General features: G+C 36.4%; 1 protein-coding gene across 4 annotated transcripts in view; it reads right to left on the bottom strand.

Moving 5' to 3' along the window:
- Positions 1-21,162, bottom strand: part of REV1 (REV1 DNA directed polymerase) — a 56,925-nt gene that overhangs the window by 13,354 nt on the left and 22,409 nt on the right. For 2 of the 4 annotated variants that reach the window (XM_063392581.1, XM_063392582.1), the window contains 10 exons: positions 20,368-20,517; positions 17,610-18,322; positions 15,710-15,817; positions 14,072-14,188; positions 9,312-9,441; positions 8,219-8,347; positions 7,370-7,524; positions 6,370-6,489; positions 4,742-4,962; positions 3,589-3,761 (listed from right to left, as the gene is read on the bottom strand). In XM_063392581.1, the coding sequence (XP_063248651.1) occupies positions 3,589-3,761; positions 4,742-4,962; positions 6,370-6,489; positions 7,370-7,524; positions 8,219-8,347; positions 9,312-9,441; positions 14,072-14,188; positions 15,710-15,817; positions 17,610-18,322; positions 20,368-20,517 (2,016 nt within the window). The other 2 variants (XM_063392583.1, XM_063392584.1) reach the window with 2 other exon arrangements.

The raw sequence follows: 21,162 nt of genomic DNA on the forward strand, positions 1-21,162 counted from the left end.
TCAGAGGTGAAGCAGATATAGGTGTGTGGATTACAAACAATGATGAATTCAAATTAAAGGCAAGTAACGTTAAGAAACACTCCAAATTATCTTAAGCTTTGGGCAATTTTTGCAACAAATCTCACCAAGCAACCTGGCTGTTAGTTTTACAGATTACCACTTGAGAGTGTGGCAGGGCAGCAGCTGTGCTTGGTAGCTCTGGATTCTCCAGTGGCCTAACCTTTGACGTTGGAAGGGTCAAAATTTCAAGTGGCTCATCAAATACATGTGAGTGATGTAAAGTCTCCTCACTGAAATAAATGATGCAGTTTTAGCTCTGATAGAGTGGGCTCTATCTAAATAAAATGAAGTTTAGTGTTTTGACAGGGTGCAATCCTGACAACTTACTAAACACTTTGATGGTGTTACTTTGCTTTTGAATCTGTCAGAAACCACCATGAACAGCCAAGTGATCTCTGGAAAGGCCTAGTTCTGCCAATATGAAAACAAAAAACCCTCAGAGTGTGAACAATATGAAGATGTCCTGAAGCTTTACATGTTAGTATTTTTAAGAAAAAGGGGATCAATATCACCACAAGCCTAAAGCTACACAACATTTCACAAAAATATTTTAGAAAGGCCTGTGCCGAACTATCAGGATTGGGTTTCAGAGGTGCAGTAAAAATACCATTTAATCTCAAAAGCTGAATTTGATTTTAAGTGTGTCTGCAAGCCTGAACCCTTTGTAATACTATGGTTATCATCCTAGGGGATCTTGACCTGTAGAATGAGAAAGCATAGCAAGCCAGTCACCTGTGAGGTAAGGGGGCAAGAAATGAGTCATGAGTGATAGCCTCATTTCTCGTATAGAGAAAATCTTAAACTGAAGAGAGAAACTGGTCATGTGGGGGAACACCACTCTGAGATTTCTAATCCATTTGCTTGGATGCAACTTCTGGAGTTTACTCGGCCACTGCTAGAAAGCCTTTCACTGGGCTGAACAGAAATGCTCTAAGAAAGACAGAAATACAGCACCTACACCATAATCTGCATTGACTGGGGTGGACAAGGGAACTGGAAAACCAGAAGCAGAAACAGACACCACCAAACAAAATCCTGGCATCTGAACTGCTTTAGCGATGTGTGAACAGCTTTGCATTCCTGGGTGTCCCCTGACCTTTTTGAAGACTTCATGAATAAGGGAAATTTCAGGGCGTGTGTACATTAGTATGCCTGACCACAGAAAAGGGCTCCAAAGCACTCATTTGTTGATGAAAAAGCTTTGACAATAGTTAAAATAAAGGAGGAATAAAACTCTATCTCAATACACACTGAATACTAAAGATATGTTCTTAGGCTGCTGAGAATAAATCTTCAGCTCAAAGAATTCAGGATAGCCAGAAGAAAATTACAGACTGATGGATTTTCTTCCTGGTATATATACCAATTCTAAGAAGTGATGAGCTTATTATAGTGAAACATGATTTTTGTCATTTTTTATTATAGCTGAATTCTAAGATCACAAGCATGACAGGCTCCATGCATGCAAGTCTTACTACTGAACTCTAACCCACTGAAAGAACTCCTGGGCACATGGATGGTGCTATGCAGGGCCACCACCTGGACTTGATGATCCCGGGGTGTCCCTTCCAACTCTGCATATTCTGTCATTGGTGAACTGCACCACCTCTTCTGCTACCAGCAACACCCACCAAAAGACCCTCCAGTTCAGGAGGGATTAGTCTGTTACAACCATCTGAGATGGAAGGAAAAGTAGAAAGACCTATCGTCTCTCAAAAGCCAGGATGACCCTGTACTGAAGAACAACTGCTTTGACAAAAGAGTGTACACCTGAAGAATGTATGTGTATGTAGAAGGTTCTGTGACAATCCTGTATGAAACAGCATCTATGAAACTCTATCCCTAAATTATATCCTTGGGTTTTCAGTATGCAAGTATATAAATAAAATTCAGATTAAAAAATATTTAGTAAACATAATCCAGTTTAACAATAAGGAACAAAGAGCAATGAATAGGAGTAACAGCACTGCTTGTGGAAGCTGAAGGTCCTACTCCTTTTAAAGCGACCTACCAACTGACTGTCCAGGCAGAATAATTGAGTTATCCTGATGCCTTGAGTTTTAGCTTTCATATTTTTTAGATTTTGCACTGCCTATGTGTGTGGCTCTGAGCTTCATAATAAGTGTTAGTCAGTTCTCCTCACAGAGCAGATAGACAAAACCATTCTTTTCCAGCTTGAGACCAAGGACAACTGTTACAAGCTTCCGGCCTGAAAGCACAAACAATGGTGAGCTGAAGAGAGAAAACAAGAAGGATGGGACTTCACAACCTGAAGCTGTAATTGGACAATTAACCCCAATATGCAAACGGACCAAAACTTTTGTAAGCGTGAAACCTCGTGACCAGTTGTCTATTTTCTGACCATTTTGGGTCTATCCTGGGTGTAGCCCAGGCCAGGCTCTTGCACTGCCCAAGGTGTATCCTTAAAGGCCTTTTAATAAATATCTACTTTATTGTTTTAACACTGCCTAGTCTCTGTTTCAGGTCAGCCTTCTCAAGGCATCAATCCCATTTCTTCAGGGATGGGCAGCCACTACAGGGAGCATCTGGATGAGAAGTGCTACGGGGAGCCCAGGTAGAATGAAACTTTATTACACTGATAAGGCTCCACAAGAAAACAATGGCACTTCTGATGAGCAATTTACACCTACACGAAGAAATGTTATCTGTGAAGGCCAAGAGACCTGAACAGATTGCCTTGAACAGCTGAAACATGCAGCACAGTCTTTGACCTTGCAATTTTGATATTTAACTTTCTAAGCTCCACTTTAGAACTTCATTGTCTCTTCTTGGACCAAAATATTCTCTGTAGATTTACTGGTAAAACAACAGGAAAGACAAGATTCGACGCTAACAAACTTGTCTGTACTAAGATGAATGACTGCAGTCTGAGGTGTCTGATGCCATCTTCATCCTCAGAACCCGAAGTGGCCTCTCAGTCTCTGCAGCAAGTCATTCTGCAAATAATGCCATAGCTTCCATGCACTCTAGACTTGGAGGACTACTGTACTATCAGACATCTTTCTTGACAAGTACAAAGCACAATTTTCTCTGAGAACTGACTCCAACTGTCACAGTCAGTAAGAGATCTATCAAGGAACAGCAGAAAGCCTCTGAAGAAAAAGGGAAGTACCCAACATCACACAGCTCAGGGAGAGAGAACACTATGCAGCACCAGAACCTTTCAACTTAGCTAGTTACTGAAAGGAATCAGTGCTGCTGCTGCACGCGTGTCACAGTGCAGGATATAAATTTGTCTTCTTCAAACACTCTAAGAAAACCCTCATCTCCAACACTGGGCAAGCTGGAGAGAGGTACACCAACAATATATAAGTATATATGTATTACTGATAATCGGAACATCACAAATGTGCAACCCAAACATAGAGCAGTTTTGATAATAATATTCTACTTATTTTGGTGCAAATTTTATACATAGACAAAGAAGTACCAAGCACTTTGAAACTGCTGTCTTGTCTTCCTCTAAATTTTAGATCCTGCACAAGTGTGTCCATGCCTAGTACTCACCTGGCAATATTATCACAGATTCCATGACCCCCGTATTTTGCAGGCTCTACTGGTGCTCCAGCCTTTCTGACCATAATTTTAAGTGTCAATCGTTTACCCTTCATACCAGCAGCTTCAAGTCTACGCTGGATTTCTTCTGAGAGGTTCAGAAGGAAAGCTTCTGCTTCCTTAGGCTGAAGGGGAAAAACAACATATTTAGGTAATTACTAGTTTTCAAATACTGAAGGTAAACCATTAAAGGTTAATACAATCCAGATTGTGTAAACTGAAAAGAGCAAGCTGACAGCAAGCTGACTCACAAAGAAATTGTCTCATTTAACTTCAAGTGGTTTGTTTTCACTGTAGGTCACTTAATTTAGGCGAGATGGTAGATTCCTGTCCTAATGCTGAAAGACGTCTTTAAAAATGTATTTAGAAACCTCAACTCAGAATTGCAAGACTAAGCAAAAACCTAGAAGATGAAGAGCATAGGACTTAAAATCTTTTTCACCAGGAGGGATGTCAAGTAGTGGAACATGTTGCTCAGGAAAGTTTGCAGTCTTCATTCTTGGAGATTTCCAATGCCAGACTGGATAAAGCGCTGAGCAACTGGTCTGATTTATTAGCTTCCTCTGCTTTGAGCAAAGGTCTGGACTACACAACACCATCAGGTCTCTTCAAACTCCTTTTTTTTCCTATCATTTCTATAATTACTCAAGATCTCAAAAAGGTGCCGAGTTACTTTTTAAAGACAATTTTGTTAATAACACTCCCCCCCAACAAAAACTCTTTGTAAAAAGTCTAATAAAAATATTGTATTGGAGCAGCTGGTGGTAGTTTCAGGCACTGGCATCTTCGAATAATCAGCATTTAAATGAAAGAGAATGCTAGGTGCTGACAAACCTACTGCAGTTCTCTTTTTCTGTACCAGACTTGTATAACGAATGCAGAATAGCCAGCTAATTTTGTGCAAGCTTCTTTTCAGTCCAATACTTTTGCAGTCTCTCCTCCCATTTTATCGTTTGGTCTCCTACTTCTTCATTTTCCTCATTTCTATTTCGTGGCTAAGATGGTGCTCTAACAGATCAAAGTGTAAGTGAAAATAATCAGAATATGAGAAGATTCTTCTACAGCTGAAAGAAGTCACTGCAAAAAAGAAGCAAGTTTAATTTACCTGCGTAAACCTTATTCCATAGTTGATTTCTGCTGAAACAGATTTTCTTTCTTTTTCTGTACGAACAGGTCGGTCATCCAAACCTCGACAAAATCTGTAGAGCATTTGTCCTGTTTTTGGACCAAATTCTTTTTGTAGTTTTGACATTGAAGCACACTGCAGATCTCCACAGGTTTTAATTCCCAAAGAAGCCAGCTTCGATTCCATCGTCCTGCCAACTCCTAACAACAAAGCAATTAGTTCTGTTAACTGTATAGATTTCAACGCAAGTTAGGTTCTGATTACATAAAATTTTAATTTTTAAACCTATACTACGTCATATCAAATTAACAAATAAATATATAAAAAATAAATTCTGCTCCATAAAACATGGTTTGAATGGAAACTTTTGCTGTCATCACAGGTGCAGCTTTAATCTGTTTCACATATTTAGTTAAAGATGTCACACTACAGCATGTTTGTTTATTTTTGGGTAAAATATGAACAAATCCTGCTTGGAAATTGTCTTGAGGTACTGCCTGTTACAGGTTATATCGCTCTGAATCCCTCCCACAACTCAGTCCAAAACAAGCGTCCAACATGTTATATGTTTTCCCCTCATGTATAAGTGATCTAATCTAAATGAAAACCAACAAATATTTTGATCATTGTTCCAGTACTTCCTAGACAGAAAAATAGTATTTCAGGTAGAAGTGATAGCATACCTGTATCACTTGTGCTTTGAATTACCAAGCACTGGAAATTGTAGGTATCCATGGCAACGGCACATATGTAAGTGTGATACACTGAAGTATATTTCTAGGATTTGGAGAGGTGGCCTGTTACTTCCAGGAAATATTAATCCTATGAGTTCACACTACCAAAGTCAGCAAAAATTAGAAATCTTAGGTAATCAGATTCTCTTCTTGATAATCTGTGTCTCTGTTGAGGTGGTATTATTAACACAAACACTAAAATGTTTCTACTATGAACATGCAAGCAAATTCTGAAAACTTTAAAATGTTAAAGTCAAAGCACAGTGCTATATGAGTAATATTCTGGAGGAAAAACATCTCCTGTAAGTTATGCCAAAAAGAAATTACAGCACAACTGTGCTGTAAATAATGTTGGCCACTAAATTTACATAATGAGAATTTCTGCTAAACCTGCACCTGTCTATGGATGCTATTTCTACCACTCTTCTATTTCAGTGTCTATGGCTGCCTGTTTTTTACTGTCCTTCCCCTCTTTTTTCATCTTCAACAGATAAAGATACCAATTTTTATATTTAACACTAAGCACATGTGTATACACGCAGGCTGATGTCAGCTGATCACTAAAAGCATAAATGAGTTGTACTTGCACCATGCCTGTGTCACATTATACTATGTATGTGTACTGAGTAACAATACAGAGTTATATGCCAGGAAATGCTTTATGTTACAAAGCTTATAAATATTCTCCTGGAACAATAAAAATAAAATAAAGCCTGTTTTCATACAGGTGGATGAGTTATGTCTTTACTGTCTATCATATTTTGGATTATAAACACGGAATAGCAGCTAATCCTGTTTGATCTAGAAAGCAAATTTGTAGCTGAAACTGGTTTAACATCAGGAAGCAAAATGGCCTCTAAAAGCTTGGAGTACCTGGAAGACTGGTAACAAGTTGCCCTCTGATAAAATCATCCACTTCTTCAGGTTTTAAGTGATACTGTCCATCTGGTTTTGCTTTACGAGTCGCCATTCTGGCCAGCAGAATATTGGAACCTGTAAAAACAACAAATTAAAGCTTATCTGTGGCAACTTCTGTTGATCCTCAAATAGAATGCCACAGTTTAACACTCAAGGAAAAAATACAGAAAGTACAGCCAAACTGTTTAACTTTTACCACGAATTTAATGAATTATATACATATCCATTTGCAGTGTCTACTTTCAAATTACCAGCCAGCACTATTTGCTATAACAGCAGTGAAACTGTAGTGCTAACAGCAATTGCAAAGTTAACAAAGGAAGAATTCTGCTTAGTCATGAATTTCAGCTTCTCTCACAAGTGGATTTCACACAATTATATTAACTCAGTACAGGTATGTAGAGATACTCTAGTATTAATTAGGAACAAAAAGAAAGGAGAAAGGAACAAGCCAAGAAGAAACAAATCAAGGAAGTCTTTTCAGATGTGTGATTTCATACACAATACCTACAACAAACCACACAAATCTTTGCTCTCAATAATGCTAAGAACTATGCAATCTTCCTGCTATCTCCATTAAGGAACACAATCTGTGCTCCTTTTTCTATTTACTGGAAAAATACAGTAGCATTTCATAAAAATGAATGCTAGAGTGGAATTCCAGCATAGTGTTCAGATAAAAGAGAAGTTATAGCTGGATGGGCCATTAACTTAAGAGCTGGACTTGATGATCCTTGTGGGTCCCTTCCAACTCGGAATATCTATGATCTAAGATAAGGAAAGTTTTTTGCTTAGAACTTTCCAGTTATGAAAATTTACTTGCATTTTTATTCACACTAATTTAATGCAAATGGCAACATATTCCACAAATACTTAGGAGTTTTAGCAAACTTACATAGCTTTGACACATGAACAAAAGCAATCACTGCTTGTAAACAGAAATGAAGTTACTTACCCATCCCAACAGAAGCTGTGCATTTAGTTTGGTCTTTGATTTCAGTGCGGATAGTGTTTGCAAATTCATCAGGAGTCAGTCTGGTCTCTGTAAGGATTTCAGTGATATCTACAAGTGCTTCATCACAACTGACTGCTTCGATGTTATGAGTATAGCTATCAACACAAAGTAAAGCAGGTGAAACACCAGCAACAGCTCACCATCTGTTAAAACAAATATGTAGCAAATAAAGTCTTCCTTTTCTGGTGGCATTTCCCTGCCTATTTTGTATCATACATCAGTTATTAACAATGCTAAATTAGCATTAGCATTAATAATAAATAATTAATAATGAGCACATTACAGTAATATTACTAATGTAAGACTAACTTCTACATGTATCTTGATTTTAAAGGAACAGCTGGAGAAGGAGTTGAATATTTATTTTTCATTGACAATAACAAATTTCCAGTTTTATTTCAAGTGCATTTTAAACCAGAAAGTAGTTTCTTACAGATGTTACTCTTATAACCTGCTCTTAAACTGCTCAAAAAACACCTCTCAGAAGGATCTCCCCTCTAAGCAGGGATCTGCTTCTCACTATGTAAAGGAGTAAAAAATTTAACAGTGATTCATTTGGAAGTCAGATGTTGACTGTTTACAGGATCTGGCTTCAGGATAAAAAGCATGCTCAGAAGCATGGTGCTCAGTGTAATAAAAATACTAAGGAAGATCTCAAACAGGAATAGCTTCACTGAAGCTGAAGAGCTGGAGATGAAAACACAAAATGAATAATGTCATTCAGTAGTGGCAAAGAAAATATGCTTGATAACACTACCATGAAGATCATGCAAACAAACAGCACATTACCTTGCTAGTATTTCATATACTGTCCGTGCAACTTCTTTGTATGCCTCAAAATCATACGAAACTGCTTGAAGATTTGGACACAGCTTTTTTGCTTGGCCAAAAAACATTCCATTCTTTATGCCAACTTGTCTAAAATTAAATAATAAAATAAACCCCAAGTAAACACAGTGCAAACTTTTCCATAAATTAATAGGGAGTACTCTCAATTTAATTACTTGTCTTTCCACACACAAATGGGAATAGGGATTCAGTCAACAGGTAGAAATTTAATAAGTTAAAAAAATAACTGCAAATAGGGTATTTGAATTAGCTGTGCATTATTTAAGCCATGGAGCATGAGAAATTTGCATTTAGGAAAGTGTTAAAGACAAGGATTCGAGAAAGCACACTCGCTATCTTCTGTTTCAAATTAAAACCACACATATACTATAGTGACTAAGGCAGTGAGATCTTATATTCCAAAGTGCAAGCTTACATAATTATACTCCTGTTAGTAAATAAAGTCTTTCTGAGATACAAATAGAAGCTGCCTATGCTAGCAAGTCTAAGAAAGCTTCCAACAGAGAAATAATTCCTGAAGTATTATTTCCATCAGGGAAAACCCCCTGTACTTCGAACACTGTGTTTAGATTTATGAAAGTTGTTACATATTCTAAACATTTGTAAGTTAGGTCATTGGGGATGGTCAGCAAAGTCTTTGCAGAAAACGGTTTTAAGTTCAATAATCACACTTTCTGTTTGAAATAAAACCTTCAGTATGTGTCGTTAATTCTATAAAATACTGCAACTTTCATACAAAGACATGATAACATGAAATCAGCAGTATCACAGTGAAAGGTACAAGGTTTTTCTTCACAGGCTTTATTTCAATTTATATGTAGGCTGGGTTGAGAGCTACTGAGCAGTGTTTACCAAGCAGCAGCATCTGCAGGGAAGAGCTTCTGTTAAATTCTAAAGACCAATACAATTACAACTTTTGAATAGAAACTTCTTCTCTAGATTAATTTAAAGCCAGTAATAACTACTATTTTTGGACATCTTATGCCTATCTGTATGGGATTTTCAGGCAAACTACGGGCTAACTTTTACCTACCTGGCTTCATAACTACAAGAAGCTATTTCAGCCATGGACAGAACAGTGAGATTGAAGTCAGCTCCATTCACGTGTGTGGAATCTGGATGCTCCCAGACTGATGAGTCTAACTGATCAGGTACTCTAATTTCTGCTCAAAAAAATAAAATTTGTCTATGTTACTTCTTCCTAAGAGTTCAACAGAATGAATGCAAATAAAATAAAAACTATGGATTTAATTTTATACAATTTCTATGCTGTTATCTTTTAACAAAGAGGTTCTTAATACTAGATTGATTCACATTGTGGTCCCAGACCTCTTCCCCAGTAACGTCTCTCTGGATAGATCTGTACATACTACTGAGAACAGTATTAATAGAAAAATGGTGTTTCTATTTCCCCCAAAATTACTAGACAGCAGTTCGTTGGTGACTACATAAACCACACTGTAAAATAAGAATAATCTCAGCTTTACTGACCATAAAAATGAAGAAACACGTGGCTAACTGTTACAACCACATCCTGCCAACAAATACAAGACACTAAAAATTATTTAACAACTGCTCGACTAAACAAAAAGACACTTAGTTATGTTCCTTTTTACAAAATGCACCCCCGATATCAGAACACTGAAATTTCATACAGAATATAAATCCACTTCATATCATACCTAAAGCTATTTTTCTAATAGTCTAGATACCACAAAGTGATTTTTAAGAAGTGAAAACCAGAAAGCCAATTAGTTTAAATAAAAAACACTAGCTAAGAACTTGTATTTTCTTTAACACTCTTATGGAGATATTAACTGAAAAAACTGCTTTTACTCACTAAAAATTCTCTTATTAACATATGTCCATTTCTTTCAAATATCACCACAAACTTATCTTGGATAAAATGATACAATTATAAATACTGCAAGCTCAGACTTAAAATGAGACAGACCTTCCCTAATTCCATAAAACTTTACCATATATTCTTACATAAATTTTAAACGATCCCACAGGCCCACTGGGTACTAGGTACTAGACAGAATTCTATGACATTGGATAATAGAAACAAGCAAAAGATTTTCTAGTTCTATTTGGGTTTTCACAGTATGTAAACCTTGAAATACTTGCTATACTCTAAATATGGATCTGCTTGAAAATAACTAGATGCAAAAACTCCTATGCCTGCCCAAACTCCCATCAGAATCAAAACGAGGTATCATATAGATAAAATGCTTGTATTTATTTAAAATGAAATCCACTACGCAGTTCTTTTTCATTACTGTAGTCTATTAAATACCATATACCTTTGTAATATAATAAATGGGAGTTTACTGCAGAGTGCCACAATGCCTAGTTGTATTCCACAGTACCAACAACTTACACACCGACAACCTGACTGAAAGGAAACCTGGTGCCATGTGCACATATGAGTAGCTATCAAACCAGAGAAAGTGGTGTAATGAGTGAGTGGAGATACCAGGGGTAGAGCCTAACTCATGTGGAAAACTGCTTTTTTTCAGAATTTCTGCTAAATTTGTGCACTTTTTCATTTCTTAAATATTTTAATTTATGATGAGCTCAATAAGTTACCTAAGATGTCTGCAATTGAAAATCAGAGCAAAATTGTGCCCCAAATAAAGATAAGAATGACAAGAACAACTTCTTTAGTCCATGCCTTCCTGTCCATGCCCTGGCCTGAGATGATGCTGTCATCTTGTCTATCTTCACTGGATTCGCCGACCTTTTCCACATCGCAGCAGAGCAGATCCCCCCATGAGCTGATGGAGTCACTTCATGTGAAATTCAGGGCAATGCAGAACACATTGTCCTCAATGGAAGGCAAGGTAGAGAACCTCTCATCAAAAGCTGGGAAACTAGACAGGCACATGGTGAATGTGGAGCAACGGATGGAGAAATCAGAGGCCAGGACCCAAGTCTGTGAAAAAGAAATCGCTGAGAATAAATCTGTGACTAATATGATGGTTAAATTCTGCTGCTCTTTAGAATGAAAAGGGAGATTCTAGGGTTGAGGGAAAGGAAGTCTAGAAAACATTCACATCTTGGGCATCCTGGCCATGGAAGAGACCCCAAACTATGAATCCTGATTAACATATGTTAATCTTTTATCTTTAGAACACGAACGTTAAAGATGGCATGTATGTAGAGAAGTAATTTCTATGTAGAAAGCCTATCTCCAATTTGGGGATTCAGTGTGAGAATGGTATCAAGTTTTTAAATTTCAAAGTTATGCATTTTTAGATGGTTTAATACAAGAAAAAGAAAGTATTTCGTATAAGACTCAAGATTCTACTGATACTAGATATTTGGCTAGCAATGCAGATCAAGGTCAGGAACCAGTATCACTAAAGAAGTAACTAAAAAAAAAAAAAAAAAAAAAAAAAAAAAAGAAGTAGCTGAAGCAGCAGAATTCAGTATTTGATCAAAAGTGATTCATAAGGGTTTGGGGTTTTGTGTCTGGGGTTTTTTTTGGTATTTTTGTTGGGGTTTCTTTTGAGGGGGTGAGGTGCTCTGTTTTCCTGGTTTTGGTTGGTTTGTAATTTGGAATCTTTTTTTCAACTAAGTAAGATCTGGAGAAGGCAATATCAAAGAACAGCCTGGAAAGTATGAAGCACCAAAAACTGAAGTGGATTCCATGTTGAAGCATGGATGTAAAAATACACTCACATTCTAAGCTCCTCCCAACTACCTTTCTATTTCATTTATATCATGTCCCCATTGTGTCTCTTATAACAGCCTAATTTACCATTCTGTATTTTTAACATTTTAGAAAAAGCATTTTTGCATGTAATGCTTGTGCCTACTGCACTGTCTTTCCCTCTGGCACGGCACAATTAAACACATGCTGTGAAGTGTGTCACTTTCTAAGACACTGTGATGTCTGAGAAGCCTAATCAGCAATTCCACCTTTACATCTAAGACCATAACTAACTATAATTTCTTTACCCCAAAAGGAAGACAAACCATGTACTTATGAGAAAACACAAGCAGAAACAACAGGTTTGGGTTTAATTGGTAAAATGATTGTACATGGAGATAAAATAAACAGAGACTCAAAAATATTATGAACTGCAGCTAATGAAACAGAGACTATAAAAAGAGTGTTTGGAAAAAATCCTTTCACCAAAACAATAGGCTGCACAATCAGCCTAAGTATCAAGAAAGAAAGAGCCAGCTGCCTGCCTGCATGCAAGCCAGTTGAGACTGGATGCTGAAGTTAAAGAAATGAATGTGTGATATCCAGAAAAAGCTGCCACAATAAGAAACTGAGCTTGTTATACAGTGAGGTTGAAAGCTGCTGTACACTTGAACAATAAATACAGCAGAAGAGATACTACTGAATTTGTGAATCAAAAGAACACGGTGGGTATCAGCTAAACTGTAAATTCAACCCTCTCAACAACTCAGTTGTATAAAGTCACACCCTTATCCAGTTCAAGGCCCTAATAAAAGTTAGCAAGTCACTGTATAAACTGAACTACTATTTAATACTTCATACACAAGCTCTACTGCAGAAAATCCACCTCCATAAAGACCACAGCTATCTTTGTCTGGAGCATACTGGAAAGTCCTTAAAATCTTAAAGGACAGAAAGTTCCACAAACCTATATTCTACCTCAGTTTTGAAGTGCTCTTACACTACAGCAAAAAAGACAAATGAAATGGCATCAGTTCCAGTAATACCTTGTTTCTGAATGTCTTCAAAAACCTGCAACAACCTGCTGATTTCCAAAGTACTAATGTTTCATAAACAACCGTGGAAGAAAAATCTGTCTTTTGCCCCATCTTGTCTCAACATAAAACACTGAGATGTAAACTATAACAACAGTACTTAGTACCACAAGTTTGTTAAAAACTGCATATACAAAAGGGCAAAGGAGAAACTCAACTTCCAAGTCTAAAACCAACTTAAACTGCAGCTACCCCTTGTATATGCACTTTTTACCAATTCTGTGGTAAAAATTATGCTTCTAGATGATTAAATAGACTGTTACTGGCCACTGAAGTTGCCCATGTTTAGCAGTATACTTTCTCATACTAAATAAAGTTCAGGCAGTATAATAAAACCTATTAATAAACCTTTGGTTTATATCAGCACACTACTACTTCAGGACACAGAAAGTAACAAATTTCTAAATTACTGCAGGTAAGTATGGAATTCTCAAACTGCAACAGACGCTCCTGGTTTTCAGTAAACAAAGTATGGAACAAACAGAATTTATGAAATTGCAGAGACTTTCCAGAGACCTAAAATGCTCTATGGACCACCCAAATTAACTCACTGTACACAGATGTTCTACATATGCAACTCAAAAGTCAACTTCAATCTGTTTCTCACTGGCCATGTGCTGTTGTTACTACTTTTATAGTAAAAAAACCCCTGTACTAGATGTTCAAAATTTATATTGCACCTTCTTTTCTATACTTGATTTTCTGAGAAAAACGTGATCCTGGACAACCTGTATTTATTTTTCATTTTAAATAACTACACAGCTATTCCATTTTACACTCAACCTCAAGAAAGTGAGTAAAACCTAAAATTAGTCTAAAATAATTTACTCACACTGAGCAAAGCTAACTAACAAGAAGCCACAGTGGCCTGCTATTACTGAGGCCACAAAACACGATGTTGTCCAAAGGTACTTCTTTCTGAAATCCCCCATATGTAAGAAATTTATTTATTTATTTATTTATTTATTTCTAAATAATTTTATAGAAAAAGTCGTCTATAACAACAGTTAAAAACATACATACAGACAGACTTATGTGTACCTGCTTTGCCATTCAATAGCTTTTTCTGGTAATATTGCTCTTCAAGCTGGGGGTTTGCACCCGGGCGCAGCAGTGCCTTTCCCGTACCTCTATTACTAGTAACAGCTACTGGCTTTCCTGTGGAGAAAAAATGCATGTACTTACAGGTCAATACCTATAATAGCTTACATTTTAATAACAACACAATTAGGATAAGATCATAAGGATTGTTAATTTACTTTTTATAGTTTCTTTCAAGCTTAGATGCTCTCAAGGCACTAAAGAAGGAAGAGCTATGAATGGGCCTTGGAGTTGTGACAATGAATCTGTCTTAATTGCAGTCACATGTAAAGAAGAAAAGTTTTTCAAGTGTGAAAATACAGCCAATACTTGTTTGTCTTTAATGATAAATACAAATGGAAGGTATGAAATTTCAACAATGACCTAATGACTCATTAGTTTAAGATACAGCAAACACTGGACTGATTTTAAATACTTCACCATGTTTATTAGCTTCAGTAAATCAGAAAAATATACACATGCCAAAACACTAAGTTCCACTTGGTTTAACTGTGCAAACCAAAATTTTTAGTAAACTTTTGACTTTTCTGTAATATCAACACCTCCATAGTGTTTCCAAAGGAAGCTAATTTCTGCAGTGAAAGTTCTGGTAAGCTTCCATGGGAAAGAAAAAGTATTTGCAGAAAAGTCCTACAATTTTTATGTTCAAGTAATGGAATTTGGAGCTTGGCAGGAAATCAAGTTTTAAAGAAGCAAACATAGCAGGAGAATCTTTGATACACCTGCATTTGCCTTTGGACAAAAGAGAGCAATGGAACCACATACACAGCTTACTCTTTTCCCAGGGTCTGTGGTAGCTGGGGTGTGAGAGGGTCACCATTACAACAAGTCTTCAAACTTGTGCACTCCTGAAATTCAGTGTTTGCACAGAACTAGGACCTCCACTTCTGAATGGTACACTTGTAGAAAACAAACCCAACAAAGTTTGCTAAGGTGCTCCACTAACTCTCCTATGCCTCAAGGATGATCACACAACTCAGACTTCTAAATGCTAACTGAATCCTGAATCCTACAGGTCTTATAATATCTCATGCATAAGAGCTTAGAGAGGAAAGGAAAGGAGAAACGAATTTCTCTTGAAAAATATGCATCAGGCAGAGACAATTAATTCTCTACCTTGACCTTTCCACTTTTCTAGTTAAGCAAAGCTTCTTAAACTACTCCAGGAAGATTATTAGGATATCCCATTTTCTTTTCTTTTCTTTTCCTTTTTGTTTTTAAATAGACAATGCCCAAACCCCACATTTAGTCTAACTGAAATTCAATTTCCAATTTCTAATATGGTAGATTAAAATCTGAGTAAATTTATGTACAATGTCACACAGAATTGTTACTACAGATTTTACTTCTCTCTTCTTACATTAGATACTGAAAGGAGATAGCAAGGAGACTTCCAGTTCTCTCTTCCACTTGCTTTTGGATTGTGAGAAAATAAAAAGGAATATGAAAGTTGCATGGTCTAACTATTGAAGATGCAAGAAAAAAGATTAATACGCCAAAATAATTTTATAATTGTGCAAGTTTGGTTTTTTAAAGGCTTAACTGAGTAGACTGTAACACACAGCTTTAAATACTGACCTTTGAGATCTGGTCTATTTCGGATAGCCACAGACACAAAGAAGCAATCCATATCCACGTGCATTATACAGCTCTGTGGCTTGGCTGAGCTCGCAACAGACACATTACCTAGTATGAAGATACACCAACAGAAAACTTGAACCCTAATTTATACACTTTGGTACTACTCACAGTAGTCATCAAGGTCTATTATCAAGTTTTTACCACTTCTAAACCATAAATATTTTTGTTTCCTCTCACCAAGAAGGTATTTACTACAAGAAAGGTAAACATAAGCAGTAGACAAACAGCCTAAACAATGAATTAACTTCAGAGTTTCTATTTTTTATTTTCTTATAATCAACACCTTCTACCCTAACAAGTTCCCCGAATCCAAGGAGATTAATGCATGTTGGCACTGGATCTTAATTTTGCTATGTTAACATTGAATCAGGAAGAGAATTTTACTCCTTTTTGTTCATCAATCAGAAGACTGCTTCAAAAGATAAAAATGTAAGTTTAGCTGCACTACGAGCTACCATTATTTTTCATGAAACATACCACAATTAGTTTTGAGAGTCCCATGCAACAGGATTTTGTCATTGCTGTACTTAGACGCATGCAAACATTCAGTGAAGATGAGCAAGGTAACTCCTCACTGAAAAACATACATGCCTAAAACACTAGAAATGCCTTCTACAAGTTCAGGTCTACATGTCTATGCTGCTGACCTACCAAAGGTAACAATATCTAACAAAAAAACCCTAACTTGAACCATGCATAAAGTGTAACAGTGAAAAAATACTTCAATACATCAAGTGAACTGTTCCACTTAACATCTGACTTAATTACTGCGTAATCAGAAAAATATCCTCTTGGTTTTAATCACTTGCATTTTGAACTCATTCTCTGACAAATAAGGACTGTCTTATAATGGGCGTATTTACAAATCAAGCGATGAAGTTAAGGAGCTGCTACTTGTCAACTGAATCACAGGCATTAACTATTTGAATACTCTAGGCCGAATCAAAGAGAAAATAAAAATATATTAGCTTATACCACTTTTTGATAAAAAAATAAACATTAAGTAGTTAATAAGCTAACATGTTTGATAACTAGGGTGTCCTAATACAAACACAGAATCAGTAAATTTATTATCTAACAATTTTTTTGATGTGGCAATTTCTTAAGCATATTTCCATATGATTACAAGTGAATAATTTTACAGCACATGAGTCAGAATCTCTTTAATGGTACAGAGCTAACCTTTTAATTTAATAAGACTGTAAACAAGAGATTCTAAAGATGCAAAATATTTTATCTGTAACACTTTGACTCTAATGAATTCTACATTTTTTTTTCCACTTTGGCTCTTGATGCAATGACAAAATATTTCTCTTCAAGCTAGGTTCAAAAGTCCCTTATGACACTACTATCCACTTTAACAGACCCAGAGCTATATAAAACTCTTACTAACAAAAGAAATTTATATTTTAACTCACGTCCAAATGTTACTCATCTTTTAAATGCTCATGCTGAACAGTAAGGATTTTTCTTCTCTTTTTTTCCCCCTGCAGATTTTCACACAGCAACTACAGATTTCTGTATTTAGATATACACAGTATTTTCTCCCTTATCAATCCATATATCTTGGTAAAGTCAGAAATACTATTTCTACAAGGAAGAATTGAATATAGACCAGAATATCACATTAAGTAACATCTTAAATTAAAAAAACCCAAACAAAGCCAAAAGACGTTACATCCATTAGTGTTCATTGCACCAAAGTCATCAAGCTTTTCCAGATAGTCTGACTATAATATGAATGCTCAATACTAAACTATGTAGTCTCATTTGGACATTTAATGTACAAAGATATAAGGCATCTTCTTAACATAAACCTTCTTAAACAAGTATCTACCTGTGTCAGTTTTAAGTGCAGACCTGCCTGTTTTCCATTTTTTAATTTTTTCCCTTCCTGGAAAGACACCGCTGTTTTTTCTTTGCAGGCTGTTGACAAACTCTGTCAACTCACACTTCCACGTTGATATATGATGCAGTCTTGAATGTGAATAAAAGTCAGAAATAAAACTACAATCTGAAGGTTTGGACACAGGTAAGGAAGCTGCCTTGCTAGGAGCAGGTACAGAAGTGCTTTTTGTGCTTGAAGGCCCCTGAACAGTTGAGTGGTGAGCACCATTTATTTTAGTATTACTGTGCAAAAATGAAGATGAGGATGAGTTACTCATAGTCCTGTGTGGACTCCACAAAAAGTCTGTACTTTTGTTGCTGTGCTGCAACTGCTGCACTGCGCAGTCTCTAAAGTCAACCATGCCTTTGCCAGTCTTCCCCTCCTCGTGCACAGGGCTTGGAGACAACCTGCTTGCAACACCGTTGCCGGAGGGCACCAAGCAATCCTGTGTCTTTAAGGCACTGGTAGAAGTGTGTGTGTGTCCATTAAAAAGGGCAGTGCTGTCTTTACGAGATTGAATCCCATTTTGTTTCCGGATGGGAAGAATCTCCTCCAGCTCTGTAAATCCAAAATCGTCACTTTCTTCTTCCTCTTCTTCATTCCAGCTGCTTATTCCATTGGGTGTGATTTCATTTTCCATTTCATATTTTTTAATGTGATTTCTGAAACAGACACAAGAATTAAATACTGTATCTTTTATAAATAAGCCACATTTACATGTAATTCCAAGCTTTTTCTTCCTAGTTGTTCTCAATACATACTTCAGTTACATTCCCAAGACAATTATCTCAAATTCTGCGCCACATCCTCTCAATAGCACAAAATATAAAGCCATACCAAGGATTTTACAGATTTCAAGTATTATTAACTAGGAGTTTACATGGGAGTAACCATGCTTATATCAGAAAAGCTATTTCCAAGGCCTTTACCCTGGCAGGCAGTCTACAACTGAATTACAATAATTATTTACTTGTTAACACAACTGTACTGTCACGCACAGCATGAATGTTGAAGTATGCAAACCTTCAGAAGGAGTTGTCCTTTATTCAAGAGATGCTATTTTCCTTAACTAGTTATAAACAAACAAAAAGAAAAGAGAAAGTATACACAGAGAACTATTTTTTAGGAAATTATTTTAGATTGATGTTAATTTTATTTTTTCTTAATGAAAAAATCTGTTCCAGCTCTAAAAATCAAGTGTATACATAGCTTTGATAAAAACCACAAACAAATCAGCTTTCAGCTTTTAACATATAAACCAAAGTATTCTGATACAAGCGCACTAGTACAAAGATAAAGCTTTCATTCAAAAAATTAACTCTGGCAATGAAAACCAAAGTCTTCAAGAGTTCTACACACTCTTGATCTGCTGGAAAAAACTAACAAACCCAACCATCACTCCCAACTCCCAAAGCTAGCAATTTAAGTATGCACAAAAAGTGGGAAAATTAGCTATTCAGTATGCTACTGAAATCAGAAAGCCTATAAAGCATGACAAAATATTGGTTAAGATTATCAAAACATAAGTTCCAGTAAACATAGTATTTTTGAAGAGTTGTGTGGTTGAAAATGGTATATTCAGTGGTACGTACTTAGTGGATAGGCAGGCTTTTAAAGTCATGTTTTTCAGACTATGTTGATATTTTGGGAAGTCTGAATATTCTTCTCATTTTAAAAATCTTGAACAATGCAAGAGTAAGTGGCGATGGTGATTGTACCACTCAGTGTTTAAAATATGGATAAGAAATTCTGCTTAAGATATTAATTTTGTGAGACTGGTTTTATTTTCCTAAATGTAGACAAATCGCACTCATGTGGTGAAGTCTCCTCAGCATTATGCATGACTGGATTGTAAAAGAACCAGTGGACTGTTGAAGAACCCAGATCACCAGTACAAATCAGAAATTACAGTATCTTGCACAGTATCCTTGGCCCTGTTTGAGCAGTAGTGTTGAACCAGATGACATCCAGATACCTTTTCCAACCTAAAAAAATTCTATAATGTTATTATGCTTGTCTATAAAGAGCAAATGTGTATTTCTGAAAAACATGCAGGAATCTTCTTATTAAAAAAAATCTGTATTAGAGTTCAAGTGGAATGTTTCTTTCCAAATTCTAATTCCTCTGCCAGTTAAAAAGTTTCACTGGTGTTTTCTCTTCAAGCCTCCTCCCAAGGTCTTAGGTCTCAAGATACTGTTTTTATATTGTAATTTCATTTTTAATCCATCTTCTCTCTCAAAGCATGACTTAAACCTTGGTGTTAGCATACATTATGTATGCTGTGACTTTTTTAAAAGAAGCTAAAGAAAGAGATTAACAACTACTGTGCATTTATTCATTCCTAGGCACCTTTAGCAAAAATAGTCACCACCTTTTTACTTTTGAAATGAAGACCTACTTTTCAGTATCACCAGTCAGAATCCTTTAATGCATGCCTGTTGCTTCCATACAGATATATTACATCCTAGGACTCCTAGGTCATATTATCAAGCAAACTGTGGGCCAAAGACTAGAGCCAAGGCTTGGAGTCAACGTAACCGAGTTCTTACCTCAACTATTTATACAGCTATACCTTACTTCTAAATTTCAGCACCTCAGAGTTTGCCTCTCTACAAAGCCGAAATGAGCTTTAAAAATGCTATTTACAAATACAAATTTGCTACGGGTGAATCATGAGCACCTGCATAACAAAATCAGAAACACTTACACCCTGTTGAGATCTTTAGCTATATTGCTTGGGCCTGGCACGGCATCTTCAGGTTTGCATATGCTGTTAAAGTTGAGACCTTTCTGGACACTTGACTGCTTGGTGTAAAGCTGATACGGAATGTGCGAAAGGAGACGTCCAGCTTTAATGCTGAAAAAAAAAACCCCCAAAGAACAGGTTACTGCTTAAGAAACTTTTAAAAAAATCATAAACTTCTACGCTAAGCCCCCCACTTTTATATACTTGTCGTGTCTTCCCCAGCCCTTTTCTCACCCTTAACAAGATTGAACCAAAAAGTAATTTGTGATGTGGTGACCGGTGCAGCAAAAGGTATTTGCAAAGATGTGCTGGTCAGTTGCCATGTCTCTTTCCATCTGACACACACAAATCCCAAATACTTAAGTTAAACAGAAGTCAAAAAAAACCCCTTTGGTTAGTGATCCAGGTTATTCTACCTGAACAATGCTGACTGAGGTCTTTAACATCGAACAAATTAGGTTAGAATTTGAGGTCAGCTAGGATATGGTTCACTGTTAAAAATTAACTACTTCTTCCATTCCACAAGGCTGATTACCCCATCTTGTACAAAATTCTCTGAAGCAAGCTAAACAGAAGAATAATTTCCAAAGAGACCTTCCATAAATATCTACAGCAATCATTCCAGTTATTCCTACTGTGTTCCAGTATATCTCCCTCTTCTTTTTCTTCTTCCGCTGAAACTGCAATTATACTTGAGTAACTGCTAAATACTTGAGAAGTTACTTGTAACTTCCCTAGGGAAGCCACACACATGGA

This window comes from Prinia subflava, chromosome 3, assembly GCF_021018805.1.
Source record: "Prinia subflava isolate CZ2003 ecotype Zambia chromosome 3, Cam_Psub_1.2, whole genome shotgun sequence".
NCBI classification, from domain to species: domain Eukaryota; kingdom Metazoa; phylum Chordata; class Aves; order Passeriformes; family Cisticolidae; genus Prinia; species Prinia subflava.